The sequence below is a fragment of the Teleopsis dalmanni genome, chromosome 1 (genome assembly GCF_002237135.1).
Source record: "Teleopsis dalmanni isolate 2A chromosome 1, ASM223713v2, whole genome shotgun sequence".
NCBI lineage: Eukaryota > Metazoa > Arthropoda > Insecta > Diptera > Diopsidae > Teleopsis > Teleopsis dalmanni.
In genome coordinates, this window is record NC_051846.1 from 136,164,265 (window position 1) to 136,184,110 (window position 19,846).

The following is a 19,846-nucleotide window of genomic DNA, read 5'->3' on the forward strand; positions in this document are numbered from 1 at the left end:
ATTTTTATATGTGTATTATTACAATTATTTCCTGTATATAATTGTCAACGTTTCGAAGTATTTTTTTAGAGTTTTTCATGGGTTTAGAATGTTAAAATTATAGACTTGACACTATATATTTATAGTCCTTCAACAAATTTTTAACAGAAATGGTTCATTATTTATATTTGTACTTATAGTCAATTTTAATGCTTGATCTAATTACTATAATAAATCAAATTGTGTTTTTATTGATTTCTTCTTTACAGTCTTCCAAGAATTGTTGCTTTTACTTAATAAGGTAAAGCGATCCATATAGGTCCGTCAAAGTGTGGACCCCAAAACCGTCCGTCAATAACACCGCCACCCCATTCTGCCTAACTCTTTTATTAATTATAATTATAATTAAAATTGTATTATGCATATGACATTTTACAAGGAGAGATAAAACTAATCATGTATTCATAATAGATGAATAATACATAATACATTTCATAGCTATTGTTACATCGGAATGACATGTGCAATTTGTATAAAAACAAAAAAAACATCTCTTTATAATCTTTAATGGCTAATTGATTTAAATTTCGTAGTAATTTTACAGAGCTCAAATATTTTAATTTATTTTTAAATAGTTTTGCTTGCTGAAAAAGTTATATAATAATTATTTAAATCAAATAGTTTTGTGAATCTTTTTTTTTCTTTGAAAATTTGTTCTTGATAAACAAAACTTATTTTTATACAGAAATTTGTGATTAACAATTCTGCAGAATTCTATTTTATTATTTATAAACATTTTTAGCAATTCGAATAAATAAAATAGATTTTATCAGAAAATATTTGCTTTTTCTGATTTTTAACTCCAAATATTAGTTACGTGTAACATAAAAATTGTGTATATATTGATAAAGAATATCAATTGGTTTTTGTATCTTGAACTAATGTATAAAATCGATAATATCTATCATTAAGGAATTAACGCAGGTGTTTTTTTAATATTTGATTATTAACAAGGTGTAATATTGTAAATGAAATAAATTGAACTTTGATCCGTTTTAGAATAAATCACCATATAAAATATAAATTGTATTCAAATTGAGATATTTTTTTTAGAAATCTATACTTAAAACACTAAAATGCTATGTTATAAACTACAATAAACACGAACTACAATACTTAAAATTAATAAAATAAAAATATTTATTTAGTACTTTGCAACTACTACAAAAATCATCTATTACTTTTGATTCTGATCTAACTATCTTATCATAAAAACCATCGATTAGTTGGTTATATAAAATTTTATTCCCTGGTAGTTAATTTTAGTTGAATGAGAATATATTATTATCATTTAATGTCAAATTTTTTAATAATATCTCTATATAATATGTTTTAATAAAGATGTGTATCGTGTATGTTACATGTATAGATCGCAGTTTTTATATCCTTCAAATTAAATGATCAAAATGTTTATAAAGTAATGCATGGGGCATTGAAGACCATATCAAATATCTATATTTCGTTTGAAACACTAAAAAGTCTATTAAACTTTCTAGATGAATAAAGTTTTTAGTGAAAGACCTTGCACATTTGTCGGAATAACCATAATTGCATAACTATTTCTTATATATATATAATTTTCATATTGTTGCATAAATATCAATTAACAAGAATATAATACCTTCTGCTCAAAAAGTATCCGGATTTTGTTGTTTGTTAACTACTCCTTAAGTAATAGACCTTTTTAAAAAAAAAAATTTTTTATGTTGGTACATATGGTACCATCTGTCAATAAGTTTGTTTACAGCAGCTGTTAATGTGAGACTACCTCAAATGCATTTAGCGATATTTACTATGGAAAATTCTTGTTGTACGCGATTTTTTGATCAAACACGGCACCACTGTTATCGCTCAGGCACTATATTCGCCAGATCTGGATCCGTGTGACTTTTTTCAGTTCCCGAAACTCAAATTGCCCCTTCGTGGTAAGCGTTTTGAGTCGATTGAATTCGTAGAAGAGAATTCGCTAAAGGAACTAAAAGCCATACCTTCACGGACCTACGAAAATTTGGAATAAAATTTAAATTTGTGTATTTTATTTACAAATACCGAGTACTTTTAGAGCAGAAGATACTATAATAATAATACTCTTTGTGTAGATATTAAAAGAAATATATTATTTTAAAATTTTCTTGAATTTGGTATAGTTATATTATTGCCCCTTAAATACCTGCCAACAAATCTTTTTATGTTAATCCTAAAAAAAACTTCATTTGAATCTAAATTTTCATTACTGCCAAGCAAAAATTTCATTTAGCAGAGTATGTAAAATTTACAAGTCAAATCACAGACACCTATACCTACGTATATATCGGTATAAAATAAAATATAACTATAAATTGTTTATATTTATAAATATAGAAACCAGAAATGAAAATAAATTTCAAGTTCAATTATAACTGAAATTTTCGTCGCTTTTTCGTTGACCTTACAATGTAGATTTATTTATTAAATTTAAATCAATTAAATTTTTTATTTTATTTTCTTTAAGTACTTTATCCTATACAAAAAAAAAAAAACAAAATAATCAATACCCTTTGTTATTTGTTGTTTTTTTATATATCTTATTCATCATCTTATTCATCAAGTACTGGTTAATGTAAACAATTGTAGTTTTTAGCATTTTTTGAAAGTGTGCTATATAATCTATATTTAAACTCGCCCACGTCTCTTAGATAACTAAACTGCGGTTAAAAATACTCGGAACAGCGTTTTTACAATTTCGAAAATAAACTTACGAGTAATTGTGCCTTTATTGTTGTTGTAATTGTTGCTTGCGTGCAAAAACATTAAATAATTTTTTTTTTATTAAAAAATTGCTTAGTTCACTAGAGACAAAATTATTACAAATAATTTCATATACATATATAATTTTGTATGTCTATTTTTTATAATTTTTTATTGAAAAATCCCACACTTACAAGTGTCTGCATGTTTTCGTCAACTTGAAATTACAGTCAAATCTCGAAAAAGTTAATTTGATCCGTTTAATATATTTTTTAATTTACAATACAATTTCAATTCAATAATAATAAGAGTTTTTTCGAATAGATGAAATAATTACACTAAATTTTGTGAAACAATATTTTATGTAAAGTTTTTCTTATACGAATATCAGTTAGCAGTTATAAGTATATTTCTATTAACAATACCACTTTAAATATCTATATGCAAATATATGTATATAAAATATTCCTTCGAACGTACATCTCAGGTTTAATAATAACTTTAAAAAGTGAAGTTACAACTACTCTAAAAATATATTAACATTCAAGTATTTTTTATAGTAACCTGTAACACACATATTCATACCTGAATGGATCCGATTAAAATTTATTATAAATATGACATCTATATGGGGTGTCACATATATGTTAAATATTACCACATTCATGAAAAAGCTATATTCAACAAAATCTCTTTATAAATAATAAAGGGTTTAGAATAGATTCATGCAATATTGATCATTCGAATAAATTCCAATAAATATGGACTGTTCAGAACTTATAGTCTAGTCTAGTATAAAAGCAAACTAGCGATTATTTTCGTTTATACTTTTGAAAATAACAAAAATTCAACTAAAGTGAAGTTAAATTTTATTTCGTCAAATTAATCAAGAATTTATTTCCAAATATAAATACTTTTTGTTTAAATTAAGGTGACGTGTCGTGAAAAGTTCTTCATATTCATAATTCCTATGGATATAAATGAAAATTTCAGTTTTATATTTCAAGTATTTTGAACTTATCGAGATACATCTGTAATAACTTTATGTGCGTGTTTGCTGTATCTGTCGGTTGTAAGTTTGTTAATCGTTGTCTATCATTTATTACCTCAATTACTGAATAATTAAATTTACTTGCAACTAGAAAGTTAATTTTTTATTAGTTTTACCGTCTACACGAAACATTTTTCACCTTGTCCGTGACGTTGGTGCATTTAATGTCATGAGTTGCCAGATTTTTGACTTTTAAAGATTATGCATTTATAACTGTATATATGCGTATATTATTAATTAAATTTGAACTTGCTTGTATTATATTATGTTTATAAGTATTAACGCTAAGTAGTACAGTCTTATTTAACATCTTACTAGATTATCTTATTACTGCATAATAGTTTTAAGTTACTTTTATTAACGGGTTTGTTTAATAAGTTTTTTAATATTAATACTGACTGGTTTTATTAGTCTGATTAAATTTTTACAGTTTATGTCCTAATTATGTATTGAAATATTTGATGGAAGCATTATTTCAATTTCAATATTTTTAAAAAATTAGTTTTTTTTGCTCATTTATGATTTTATTTAAAATAAACCATTTTGTCTGTCCGGACCAAAACGGTTTAATTTTGGTTGAAGTAAAAATTACTGTATTTAAAAAGGATATATGTAGGAGTACTGTTTCAATAATAAGTAAATATTCAAAAATTTAATAGAATTGAGTTCAATATTGTGTACATAAAAAATTTTATTCTGTAGGAATAAAGAAATTCAGCAGGACTGTTTAAATTGAAATTTTGTTGGATAAGAACAAGGATAATGAATGAATTGCAAATAAATTAATTGTGTTGTGTGAAATGAAATTAACTAATATAAATATAAATTGAAGAATTACTCATGCATATCAAATGAAACACGATATTTTAATTATTTTGGAGAGATCTAAAATATATGTGAAATTGTTAAAATAATTGATTAGTTAAAAATTAAATATTGATTGATAAAAAAATATAAACAAAAAATTGAACCAATAAATAGAATTTTTTCTAACTAAATTTCTAAATGACATAAATAAAAAAGTTGATCGTTCTAAAAAAAAGTATAATAAATATCTTGTGGAAAATAGAATCCATTTTAAATATAAATCTAGTTATAAGTTAAGACTTTGTATCTTGGGTGTATAGTTCAAAAGAACACACAAGCAAAAAATCGAAAAAAAATTTGAGTTAAACATACATAGTTTTCGCAATAATTTACAGAAATTATATTCAAATCCTCATAATTTCCAAAACCATTTAAGTACGTTAACGTGTTAGGCATAAAATTAAACATATAATGAACTATTTGAATAAAATACTCTGAAAATACTGAGGTTATACTACAACTATAGATGTTTTTGATGGTTACCATGCTCCTTGTTTTATATTTCTTGGACCAAGCAGTCAGTTAAGCAGTTAAAGCATTTATGTCATTTAGTTAGGAAGCAACATTTATGTATAAAATTTATATGTGTACTATATGTAATCAAAGTTTTTTTGTATTAGTTTTCAACGTTCTAAAGCCTACAAACTCAACGTAAAATATTCTATATTTAGTCGTTAATAAAGTTCATTCAAGAAAATCCCATAAAAAGGTTAAATCCTTGTTTGCGTAGATGACTGACTGTGCGGATAATTCGTATGCTCGAATGAAATTTAATCAATGAACGATACATAAATTATTCAATTTAGCAATGGGCATTTATTAGCTGACTCCCACACGGTTTTCATCATTGAAACAAAAAGATTTTGGAGCAAAACCATTTTTCTTATTTTTTGCCTTTAGTAGATTTTATATACTAAAACACCTACAACATTTCTTTACCTTACCTTTTTTATAATTTATAATTTCACTTGAGTTATTTTCAGAATAAAACATTTTAATAAGAATCATCATTAAATCATAAAAGATTATGAATATTTTAACGAATTTTATGAATAATTTTTACACAATCCTAATTTATTTGTACAAATTTTAATTGAAATAAAATAAAAACTGTTTATAAGCCTTCACGGAATTATAATCTTTAGTATTTATTACTTAGTTTTAATTTTTAAAATATGTTATATTTTATGGTATCTGCTTTATATTTTGAATTGATTAAAATTAAGATTTGAATTGATTAAATTTATTTACATACAACCAATATACAACCAACATTCAATATAACAGTTATTTGTAGTTCAAAATTAGAAATGAATATACGACGACATGGTTTTAAGGACCTTCTGTTGGATGTTAATTATTATTAAAGTCTTTAACAAAAAAAGATAAAGTCTGCATATAATTTTCTTTTTCTCATAATTAAATACCTTATCCCATACTACATTATTTAAACCATTAACAAATCCATCAGTCCAGATTCACGTGGCATCGCTCATTTCTTATATTTTTATTGAAACTCGTTCATTACTAGACACTTCGCATGAAATTTTCTAGATCTTTTACTTCATTTAAATTGCAAAGCGAGTAGATGTTGAAATTCCTTCTTAGCTGTCGATTTCCATTTAGCCATAGAAGGTCATTTCGAGCTTAGATAATCTAAGTGATTTTTGTAATATTTTTCTCAAAAGAAAAATGTAAAAAAATTTGAAATTTATTTTTATGTACTTCAGTTTGCGATATCTGTTGAATGCAATCAATTTTGATGTGGCAATAAACTGTCATAAAATATTGTCGTTTAAAAACTAAAATTTCCTTTATTTGTTTTTCTAAAGAAGACAACTCGCATAAAAATATGAAAACTACTTTTTTTGGGTCAACTTCAATTGCACCGGTAAAAATATAAAGCAGGGAATTTGTCCTCAATATCAAAAACTTTTTAGTCACTATTCTAATTTTTAATACTTTCACTAGAAAAGAAAGAAAAATTTCTTTTCATTATAATTTAAAATAAGTAAAATGTTGAATTCTCATTAACATTAATTTTTCTATAAAAAGTCTTTACTTTAGCTTGTCTATTGAAAGATATTTCAATCAATATAAGAAAACTAATTTCCTAAAAATGCTTGAATATATCATTACGAAATAAAAATGCATAACAATCGAAATAATGATTTAATATGGTTATGGAAAAGTTATAAAAAAATGTTTTTCTGATTTTTAAAACAAATGTTCATATATCATATAAAAAAGTTCTTTAATTCTAGAGGATAAAAGTAGTATATATTTTTTCTTCATAGAGTAATACTATTTCAATATTATATTATTATTTCATAGTAAACTAGTAGCTTTATTTGCAGTACATATTGGTGTGCTTGCTTAAAAAATATTAAAATTAAAATATTAGAATATATCATTATTTTTATATAATTATTCTTCATGTTTGGTTTTGACAGACCTAACCCTATTATTTAACTTGTATGCAGTTCTTACGAGCTCAAGCTTAAGGTTCTTCCTAATCTTTCGAGACGAAGTATTTCTTTTTATTTGTATCTTCTTCTTTTTCTTATTGTTCATCTTCTCCTTCTTCCTCTTATCCATATGTCTTTATGTTTATTTTTTATAGATTCTTTACATGACAAAGTATGATATACTCGATAATGGTATTGTCTTCAGATTTGTAATAAATCGTATTGATAGAAGTATCATGGATAAAAGCTGTGATTGAAGTGTGGGAATTATGTTTTGAGATATTGATTCACAGCTTTTATAGAAGAAATCAAACTTTTACTTTTCTAGTGTTGTTTATAAACTTTATGACATACAGTAGTTGTCTAAAGAAATCGGATATCCCATGTAATGAATGATAAAATTCTGCCGACTACATAATTCTATATAAAGAATACTGTAGGAAAAAATGGAAAGGAAAGAAAATATGTCGCTGATATAAAAACGAACGTGCCTCTCAAAATGCTGTGAAAAACTTAAGTTTTCCATACAAATAGAAGTTTTTTAAAAAATACATATTAAATTAAACTACTAATTTACTAATTAAACTACTATTTCTTTGTTAACATATTTATTCGATTTAACGCATTGTTCGATTTAACAAATGGGCGGAACAAGAAACCTCTCTTGATGAATTGGACGACTACTGTATTGTAGTTCAATACTCAAAATAGATAAAAGTTTAGTCAAGGAAAGGTAATCGCGGATTTAGATCTGTTTGAAAGCTTTTAATTAAGTTCTTAAGTACTTACCACAAATATTTACGTGCATTTATTTGTTTTGTAGATTTCAATATTGTATCTCATACAGTATTTGTGTAACCGCAATTTCATATTGAAAATGTCATCAAAAGTTAAAACTTTAATGCTTTTAATTGTGTTTTGATAACCAAAACCGTCAATGTTGGCAGTAATTAAAGTACGCATTGACCCAGAAGCAGTTGTGGTGGTAGCTTTGGTGGGGATGACCTTAATCTTTGAGTCTCACGAATGACTGTTCTGCGCTCATTTCTACTCGATGCGCTTTCCTTCTTATAGAATGCAGTCTAAAACAGGTGAAAACCATCAGACGCCACTTGCAAAGTGGATTATGTGTAAAAATAAAATAAAAATGTTTTGAAAAATTAAAATGCAATTTAAGTGCAGTACTGCATTACTGCAGTCCTAGTAACAAACTTTAACAACTTAATTAAGCTAATATTCGTTATAAAAACTAAAGGTTTATTTGTTTTAGTTTATATGTTATGATTTTTTATTTATAAATAATTAATGGTAGTTTTTCAATTAGCAGTTTATTTAGCCATTGTAGCTTGCTGTTCGCTGGGTAGAAGTTTTCCTTGAAATTTTCGTAATTCCACGGTATTTCCCTCTATCATTCCCAAGAATTTTATATTTCATTGCTGCAGACTACTTTTTTTTATTGTAAAAATAATATGATTATTTTTCTATATATAAAAAAACTCAACTAGGTGAAGGTTATTTATTTTATACTTATTTTTAAAATTTTTATTTGATGTTTGTCTACACAACTGCAAAATAGTAAGAGTTTTTCTTTAGTTTACGTCCTTGTTAAACTTTCTACGCTTATTAAATATTCGTTTCGTACATTGATTGTAACCATTCCATTCCTTCGCCATTAATTTTTTACTCTCTAAGACAACTTTATGTCCAACGCTTGATTAAACTGCAGTAGTTGGCTACAGTAGCTAGAAATATTAAAAATGAAGTTGAGCAAATATATTACTTAAGTAATGCGTTCGATTACTCTACAGAAGGTGGCCACTTTATTCCATATAAGTCGACTATGGTAAGAGTAGCCAGTTCCTGTAGCGAATAAATAAGTCTGTTCGATATTATAATTTATGTACTTGAACATCCTTTCTAGGTTTTCGTAATTGTTTTCATATGAAATTGGTATGAACTTATAATTTATTGTGTTTATTAATATAAATATATAAATTTTAAAATTTTTATGCTATATTTTTTTATTAGTACTTTGTCACTTTCAGTAAATGATAGCCTTAACAAAACAAATGTTAATATATTATTATTTATTAAGAGCATTTGACTTTTCTTTTCATGCACAAGGATATTAAATTGCAGTTCATTAATCCTGAATGCATTTTTAAACAATAATTTGTTTGTTTTTTGAAATAAAAGGTTAAGCCACTTTAAAATGGTAGGTTAGTTTGTCCTAAACTGGATAATTCGCTATTTTAGGTATGCGTGTTTGTCTTTCTTTGTGGAAGGTAAAACTTCGATGGACGTTGTGAGCAGAACTATATCATCGTTGACGTGTGTCAGGCTTATATTGAGAGATATAGACATGGCTAGTTTAAAATTAAATAAACCATTTTTTACTATTGCCAGTTAATAAGATTGCCCATATATATGATTAATAACTATCAATATATACAGTATCAAAAGATTAATTTAATTACTTGATTTGATTTTAAAATTATTAAACAATGATTAAAAACAAATTTATTAATGACAAACTGCAAAATAGATTTATTGAATATTTGAACTTTCCTCTATAAAATTTTTATTTATCAATAGTCATTTCAATGCTTATCAATAGAATTTTACTATACTATATATAATAACTTGCCAATTATTCCAAATTAAAAGGCAAAATACTTTAAATGCGATAGTGTGTTTCGGAATTTTAGTTTTATTAATGAATACGATTTCATTCATGGAATTAAAAATTGGCATTTCCAATCCAATAGCCGTCTTCCATAAAAATCGTGCAAAATATTGATAGTAATTTTTCTTAGAAAATATAATTTAAAAAATTTTATTTTCTTATTATTAGTAATATATGTATACGAGTATGTACATATGCATTAATAATGGAATAAACTATATAAAATTTATCAATTTATTTCTAGGAATTATTGAGGGTTTTAATCGTCTTCACTTATTTAAAAACAACTTAATTTTAAAACAATACCCTTATTCTCTATTCTCTAATCAAAAGAAAGGAAGTTAGTGATAAGGAAATAATAATTGAGCTGATAAAAATGTATGCGTAAAGTTTGCTATATCAACTATTGATTAGATGTTTTTATATTTGAATTGTAGTAAAGAATTCTTCCATTTGAATCATATCTCTGCAATATTATAAACTGACTAATAGAGATGATATAGGATATCGTTTCTAAAGCAGAAGAAAATTATAGTGTGAAGTAAATCTGATAGAAATCTGATAGAGTTGAGTACACAGTTTACTTTTGTTTCAAAAACTGCTAACATTATTTAATTCCTTATTTTATTCTTTTTAACGTATCTGCATATCTAGATTATCGTTCAGATATGAACGTTTGTTTATTTTAATCTTATAGCATTGCTTTGGCAAGGTTAAGAGAATGCAATGAACTCGGTTAATACAGCGCATTTAGCTAAAAATACCAAAAAATTAAAAACTATATTAAAGAAGCTCAAACTTCACTGCTAAAGTAGGACAAAAAATTAACTTTTCTAAAAGAAAATGTATGTTAAAATCAAAAACTATTAAAAACATAATAAAGTATTTTTTAATACTTAAGAATAGCACTAACTTCTATAGATGTTATAGCCGCATTGTTACGAATAGAATCTTCTGAAAGCATGTAAAGCTTTTAAAATCTCAAAATTATATTGAAAAATCATAACATTTGTATATAAAAAACTTCGATTTACCCAGTTCTGACATACGGATGCCTAATATAGGCTATTAAATCTTATAAATACACAATCATTTTGTATGCCAGAAAGCATACGCTATGAAAAGATAATGTAAGAGGTAGGCAACTTTATGTAAGATGTTGCATGTGATTGTAGAACTTTTTCATCAGTCCGGAAGTAAAATGCATAGCTCCATTAGGCACTGTTAAGCAACAAGAAACAAAAGGTAGATTGCTGATTCATAAATATATGTTTTTAGTATCATTGTTTAAAACAAAAAAAACAAGTTGATAAAAAGGATGAAGTTCTAGCATTTGTAGAGCATTTCGTTTTTAGTATGTTTTTACACTATAATCGGGGTTTATTTTATTAACGATATACATTTTTATTTCATAAAATAATAATGTAGTTTATTGTTTTCCTTGTTTTATTTAAAGTCAAATTTTATTTACTTAAATTTGATTTGGATCAAAATATATTGGCATATACTTTGTATACTTTGTACCCAATTGCATACATTTAATACAGAAGTTTTTAATATTTATAAGTTAGTGTCCAATTATAATTTTACAAACAAAATATAACCAAGTGATAGTTTGATTAGAACAAAACTATAATCCATTTAATTCTCTTTTTAAAATTTACATAAAATAAACTAGAAATCTTAGTTGTAGTTAACTAGTTAATAAATAAATACTACACAGTAATACTGAGATGATAATTATGTTAGATTAAAATCTAACATAATTCTATTTAAAATATTTTTTTTTATAATATACCATACATATTATAAATTTATAGATGCATCTCGATGCATTGGGTATTTCATATGTATATAGAATATTGATGGAAAAACAATAAACATTTTCATTAATTCGGAAAAGTTTATTTTTATGTCAGTCAAATATTTGTGCGCTCTATAAAATGTATTCCATATTTTGCAAACCGTTTTTATGGGCCAATTTTAAATTTTTACACTATTTTACACTATCAGACAAGCAGATATTCAATACCCTGTATGTAGAGTAAGTCATGTATAAAATACGAACAGATTTCAAAATTTATAGATGTGGAGCAATGTGTTCTCGGTATCTCTCGCGCGTGTAGTTACAATGTGTTTCCAACTACCCTCAAATCTGAATTTATCTTCGTAATTAAAACTGTGCAGTTGCATTCACAATGTGTATCAGTTGCATCATATTTACTTGTATTTATTGTGTTGCCGGTACCATGTACCCATAGTTGTTGTTGTGGACTTTGTGCTGTATTCATACCGACGCAGCCCCCACACTTAAAAACCCCAGAACGTTGGCAATTTGTTTTGCATGCCGTTGATGCCAAATGATTTATTTGGCACAAATAAGCGTTCATCTTGTGACCGACGAAGTTCTAAACAAAAACAGCCGTGAAATGGGTAACAAAAATTTTGCACTACTGCATTTAGAGATTTAGAGATTTGTCTTTTATTCACAGTTGAAGAACTTAGATTTCTGCAAAAGACCATTTAGGCACTTAATACTTTGCATCAGATAGGGAATTTAATTGGAAATTATTTAAAATTTAATATTTAATGAAAAAGAAAACTTAGAATATGAAATATTTAAAAATGTCCACCAGGACAATGTCCAGAAGCAGGACGGTATTGAACAATCGCTCGAATTATTAGTCTATTAGTTAACAAATATTTTTTCCTTAGTGATGCTAAGGTCCAGATATTAATATTTTTTATAGAGCATTTTATTATAAATTAATTAATCATTTAAGTTAATTATAATATTACGACTATTTATAACAAATAATTTGGCATAGCAAATCTTGTTAATATATAATATATACAAGTCGCTATTATATCGCATATACTTAGCATCACTCTAACCGTAGATAAAGATAGATCTAGATTAGAATTACTCTGATCATAAGTAAAGAGATATTCCTTAAAATTTCTTAATTCTAAATACACAATACATACGTCGATTTCCACACTTTTTTTTAATATTCGCTCCCAAAAAGGATGCGTTACTGTTGTGTACTAAGGCACTACCAATGGGTTAGATGAAACATTTCATGTAAGAGTATTACATTTGTTATCAAGTATTTATTTTTATTTTATTATTTAGACAATCGCTGCTTCTAAATTGAAGTCTGATTTATCAGTTATTGGTATCTAAGTTGCACGACAAGGCAATATACATATGTATAATATGTATATTATATTACTTCTTGTGATATCTAGAAGCAGCTGTCAGCGTGGAGCCCATCTACCTTAAAGGCAATTTTTACTACTTTTTCTATATAATCCAGATCATAGGATCCTAGTTATCTCAGTCCATGCATTTAGTTTATAAACCATTTAGTTTATAGTTGATAAATTCATCTATGCTGCTAAATAATTTGTGTATGCATTACATGCCAACTTCCAGTCCTCTTATCTTGACTTGTTAGAAACAGTTTCCCCATAAGTGGCATTATCTTTGCGTTATATATAACATTGTTTGCATTATTTTATATTTTAAATTTATTTTGTGAAAGACATCAGTTAAATATATTGCAAAATCAGAGAAATCCTATCAATGAAAAATGCCTACACCCTTTAAATAATACTTATTTACAGAAGATATTTTACTGTCTCAACCTGTAAGAAGACTTAAAACTCGTAGCTCCAATCATATATTAAAAGGCATAAATATTTTATTTATTTATTAATGAAATATTTTTTTTTATAAAAATAACAACTATAAGTTGTTCTGCTGTCCGAAATATGTCACAATTCCTAGTGACGTTATGTTTTTGTATAACTACTAAACACTTAACGATACTCTATGTCAGAGCACGAAAAATTCTATTACCCAAATAGTAAATTACTTATGGTAAATCCAATTAATAATTTATTTATAATTGTTATTTGACGCACAGATATTTGATACTCTTTTGAGAATATTAATATATTAATGAATGTTATTCACTTTTAAACTGCAGTCAAAGGCTCGTTTGTGTGGGATTAAAAAGTGAGTTAATGCAATCAAAAGATTATACCGCTATTACGTAGCTCCATGAGTAATAAGATAATAAAGTCATGATTTAATTTGATTTAATTACAAATTTAATTACACACGACAAAGTTCCATAATATTCGTGACACTCTTCGACAATGCAACATTTGAATTTCTCTCGAAATTGATGTAATGAATATTTTCAACAAATTTATGAAAAGATAAAAAAATTGTGTGCACAATAATAGTTGTACAAAAATCTTAAAGATTCTAGTGAAATACTGCCATTAAAACGCTTAAATACTTCACTGATATTGAAATATTTATTTTATTTGTTTTCCTGGGAACTCAGTTTTGCAATCTATTGTATAATGGAACCTGCACAAAATAAATGAAATTCTATTGAAACAAATCAATTGAGAGTGTGAGAGAAAACTTTGAATTTCATTCATTTTCATGGAAAAAGATGTATTTTATTTTTAATTTCTAAGAAAAAATCAAAAAAATAAAAAAAATAAAAATATGAATGTGTGATGATGTCATAGAATTTTCTTTGCGCTCATCTGTACTTTCAAGTATCTTACTAAATATTGTACTATATTAAACGTAGCCACGCAGTCTAGAAAGTATGTATTATGTATTTACATATAAGAAAAGTAATTTGTAATCATAGTTTATATTAATACTTATAAGAGCAATACTTAAAAATTGTATCTGTTATCGTTACAGGGTGGTTATCCAGCACGGCTGAAAAAAGTTTTAATTGTGACAGCGCCTTTATGGTTTAAAGCTCCTTTCAAAATTCTACGACTTTTCGTGCGTGAAAAACTCCGTGAACGTGTCTTTACTGTTTCTGTGCCCACGTTGAGTTTGCATATACCACGCAAGGCATTGCCTATTCATCTGGGCGGTACGCAAGATATAGATCACGCCACATGGTTGCTATATTGTCGCAAATCGATGACGAATCGTGAAGACGAACTACTTGCCAATATTGGGCAACCGGCAATAAATTGCAACAGTGTCAGTGACTTTTCTGGCGATATCATAACAATAAATAATCACATCACAATTGGTACACCGATAGTTGGTACAGAGCAAACAACGAATGGTGATTGCATACATTTAGGCACAGAGCTCAACGAAAATATAACAGTCAACGGTGTAAGCAATAGTGTTACATCACCCACATCACCTATCAATAATAAAAGCTCTTCAACAATCGCTACCGGCACAACGCTAGTTGCTTCTTCAGCACAATCAACTCCATTAACAAACGGTGTTTGTAGAGGTTCTTCGACAGGTTTAACAGAATTCTGGTCGGAGAACCCCCCCAGTAGTGCTTCTTCGGGTTTTAGTGATGACGACAGTCTGGCGGGGCAGGAAGGAGATCCAAAAACAATTGAACAAATTGTTCATTTGGTTAAAGAACGAGGACGCGATGGTCTATTTAGGGAATATGTAGAGATCAAAAGTCGAGCACCTGAAGGCACATTTGTGCATGCAAGGTAAGCCTTTAAATGGTATTCAAAAATCATTAAATCATTATGAACATATAAACCAAAATAAAGGGATAAAATTAAAACAGAATGGTGTAAAGCAAGTAGTTAATATTTTTCATTTGAAATGTAGAATAATAAGTAAATTGTTGATTTCTAAGAAATAGGTTTGTGAACTATTGTAACACTTTGTTATAAGCAAAGTCATTTAAAACAGACTAAACCCCTTCGCTTCATTCATGCATACAGTTATTGCTCCATTTAATTTAGATATATATGAAAAAATAAACAACAGTTAAGCACGACTTATTAGCATCATAATATGAAAATAGCAAAACTAAATCAATTTAGAATAACAGAATGGGAATGGGAACAAGTGTACCGTTTAGATTTTAAAAGCTCTATCGGAAAGTACAGAAAATACAAAGTTATATTGTAAAAACCAAATACAAAAGAAAGCATTCTAAATATATTTCCAATTTACAAATTAAAGCAACTGTCATGATTTTGATGCAAATTTGGTTGGTACAATTGGCTGGGCAATTGCCACATTTTATCATTAAATTAAAATACAGCGAGTTGAAAATCCATATTTTTGCACCATCCTGATCATCTTCAACTATATACGAGTATGTTCAGGTGACTGTACAATAATCTATGCGGAATTAATCGAGTTCCTTTTTTTTTTAGTTTGATTTTTATCCAGATATTGATTTCTTGTCATCTGCGACAAATGCAGATTGTAATTAGAATCTGCATGAGTTAAAGACCACACTAACTATGTTCTTTGAGGAAGATACTACTATATTTTTATTCGGACTGAACTGAATGATGCACTGCACTATGCAACATTCCTGGAACAAACTACAAAGTTTTTCCTCGTACGGGTGGCATACTTCCCATTATAAATCACTACTAAATACGACTATAAAAGCGTTGTAGAAAAGTATCTAGATTTATTTTAGAATATTGTATATGTATCATTTTTAATATATGTACATAAATTTCAATACAATTCCTATTGGGGCATAGTGCCATATCTTGCAGAGAAGAATATCCTTTCATAGATTCAAATAAAGTTTTTATTAGCCCAAAAATTGGGTTAAGGCTTACCTTACATTGAGTGTTATTGTTCATAAATTTAAATTCTGAAATCTCTAGACAACACCTAAGCTAATATGTAGGAATTTTTCTTAAGTTAGCAATTGCATTTAATCACCTTCTATTTATTTGTTGTCTTATGTATAAAAATTTTATATTTACTATTTTTTATTCAACTAAAAGTTTAAATTATATAGAAATAATATGTTTCTTATATATATTCATTATGTTTTTTATTGTATATTTATAGAATGCGGAATAATTTGGCCAAAAATCGTTATACAGATGTACTGTGCTATGACCACAGTAGAGTGGTGCTCTCCCGTGAAGATGGCGATGATTCCGACTATATAAATGCTAATTTCGTAGATGGCTATAAACAAAAAAATGCTTACATTTCAACTCAAGGTAAATATAGATTTATATGTCTGTAAAGAAAAAACACAGCCCTCAAAACTGAATGCGTCACATAAAATATAGATGCAACAATACAATTGAAATCTGAAAATCTGTTTTTATATGCACTTGTACTTTATGCTCCATAATTACGATTGACCCTAATGTATCATATAAAGAAGTGAAAGTCCACACATCCATACATCTCAATGTTCTTTATACATTCATTGTTGATGACTTTTATAGTCGGATTTTAATGGAAGATGGAAGATGGAAGATAGAAGATAGAAGGATAACATGCAAACCCTTACTGCAATAACAACAGAATGTTGAAAGTCAACATGCCTCGGTCCAAGCATCTGAATGACAAATAAAGCATATTGCACGTTTGAGTTTTCATTAGGGACCAATTTTACATATTTATTCCATATTTTTTTTTTTTGTAGTTTCTATGTTTAATTCTTTTTTTATGACACAAATTTACTCACATTAAACGTTGAGTTGTTTGTGCTCATCTGTGGCTTTTGTGCTGTGAAGTGAATTTTAATGTACTTCTGATTTCGTCATTTACGCTTTTAAAAGCTAATGAACGTCCTTGTATTTCTTTGCAATGCAGATACTTTTGTATTATATGAGTATATATATTTTTCATTTAACTTGCCCCCTACAAAATGTTCGTATTGAATATTGAATGCTTTACTAACAACTAACAACAAAAAAAGAACAAATCGAAGCCACAGAAATGTTTTTAAAATGAAAAAAAAAATACATTAAAATAAGCATTTTAATGAACAAAATTCTGTGGTCGCATTTTCCAAAGCATTTTTGTGTCCCAGTTCTAAAGTTAAAATTAAATCTTGACTTAAACAAAAGTTTTTAACTTTTAAATGTAAAGAATTAGTTTGTTGCTACTACTAATTAAAATATTAACAATCTAAAACTATTAAAATATCTCATCGTTTATCCTGTAGCTCTTCGAAACCCATAAAGTATATTACCAAATATCCATCATGAGTGGTCTTTGTGTTTGTGTCAGGTACCGAACACTGTAAAATTGGAAGAGAGGATTCACACTTGGAAAAACATTATTTACAGCTATCAATAAATAGTCCAAAAGAGCACTAATAATCAAAATTTGACACCATCCAACTTTTTCTATTTACAATAACTTATCATAGCACATAAAAAAGTTAACAAAAAAATGTTTTAAATTATTGAAAAAAGAATTTAACACTTCAAAAAAAAAAAAAGAAACAGAATGTATTAGTTAATTTCAATATTATGTTTTTTACTTAAGGTCCTTTACCAAAGACATCCCAGGACTTTTGGCGTATGGTCTGGGAACAACATTGCTTAGTTATAGTTATGACAACACGTGTAATGGAACGGGGACGCGTCAAATGTGGTCAGTACTGGGAACCGACTGAGAATAGTTCCTTAGAATTTGGAAATTTTCATGTGCGAACAATTAGTATAGAATCCAATGAAGAATATACACTATCTTCATTAGAATTGAAAAATATTAAGGTAACTACTTTAAAAATGTTCAAATATAAGAAGTTAACTTTAACAATTAATTAACTTGATTATGCTTTTTCTACAGACTGAAGAAGTACGAAATATCTCACATTGGCAATTTACAAGTTGGCCTGACTACGGTGTTCCCAGCTCAGCGATGGCTATGTTAAATTTCTTGCAAAAAGTACGTGATAAGCAAGCGCAAATGGTCAAAGCTTTGGGTGATACATGGGCTGGACATACTCGCGGTCCACCAATTGTTGTGCATTGTAGTGCAGGCATTGGAAGAACAGGTTAGTTTATCTAGCAAAAAATTAAAGACAGCATTGATTTTTAATAATATTTTTCCTCTTTTTTTTTATATTCAGGAACGTTTATTACTTTAGATATATGCATATCGCGCTTGGAGGATGTGGGTACGGCTGATATACGTGGTACAGTGGAAAAGATTCGTTCTCAGCGAGCATTTTCAATACAAATGCCAGATCAATATGTGTTTTGTCATTTAGCGTTAATTGAATATGCAGTCTCCCGCGGTATGTTAAAATCTGTCGACTTAGAGGGATTTGAGGAACGAGAAGACGATTCTGATTAAGTAAAGATACTGTTATTTCAGTCATTTTCATGAACTTTGGTTATAACTTACAATTTATAGAATCTAAAAGCATTGTTGAAATGTATTAGATATTTAAAAAAATCAGACCATATAACCATATTTGGATATACATAACTATTTAGTAGCTTATTTAAGTATTTTAGTAAAGTGAAAAAATTAGTTAAGTTAAATTATATACATTAATATACATAAAAATATTTATATATTTAGAAACAATCATACATTAAATTGAATTGTAATTATAATTTGTTTAAAATTGTAAAATTTTATTATAGAATTTAATTGATTAATGTATATGTATACTTAAGAAATTGTGTTTTTTTTTTCAAAAATTTAGTTTTATAAAGTTAATTATTTATAAATGAAGGTAGAGAGAATACTTATATATAAAATAACATTTGTAACGAATCCAATATAAGATAAAATAATGCAATAGTTTATAGTTAAAAGAAAAACTACATTAAAAAATAAAAGTCTAACAACAAATGTGAATTGCTTAAATTTTTTTTTTTTTCAATCAAGATGTGGTCAAGTAGTTTCTGTAGAGATATTTTTTATAAAATATTTTGATTTGTCGCTTGTAGATAAAAATATTTATATTAGTTTTTGATAAAAAGTAGGTACAACTAGCTAAAAATAACTAATTTAAAATTTATATAAAAAATTTATACCATATATATGTATATGTTAAACTTTTTTAAATATGATTTATGAAATGAAACACAGGTGTATAATTTTATAATTAGTGTAAAATTTTATAATTAGTGTAAAATTTTTACTTTTGAGAAAGTATCAGTACAGTTAGAATTTAACCTTTTATATATGTTTATATTTAATAACGTTTTGAGTGTGTTATTTCAAGTTTCTTT

The 19,846-nt window shown here is 26.8% G+C and overlaps 1 protein-coding gene across 3 annotated transcripts in view; it reads left to right on the top strand.

The window, feature by feature from the left end:
• The window catches only part of LOC119668931 (tyrosine-protein phosphatase non-receptor type 9), a 69,216-nt gene extending 50,082 nt beyond the window's left edge, over window positions 1-19,134 (top strand). For 2 of the 3 annotated variants that reach the window (XM_038078618.1, XM_038078617.1), the window contains exons 4-8: window positions 14,577-15,355; window positions 16,698-16,855; window positions 18,141-18,370; window positions 18,447-18,654; window positions 18,730-19,133. In XM_038078618.1, the coding sequence (XP_037934546.1) occupies window positions 14,577-15,355; window positions 16,698-16,855; window positions 18,141-18,370; window positions 18,447-18,654; window positions 18,730-18,956 (1,602 nt within the window). In that variant the 3' untranslated portion in view covers window positions 18,957-19,133. Of the gene's footprint in view, window positions 1-14,576; window positions 15,356-16,697; window positions 16,856-18,140; window positions 18,371-18,446; window positions 18,655-18,729 lie in introns of all 3 variants that reach the window. The other variant, XM_038078616.1, reaches the window with a different exon arrangement.
• The last annotated feature ends 712 nt before the right edge of the window (window positions 19,135-19,846 follow it).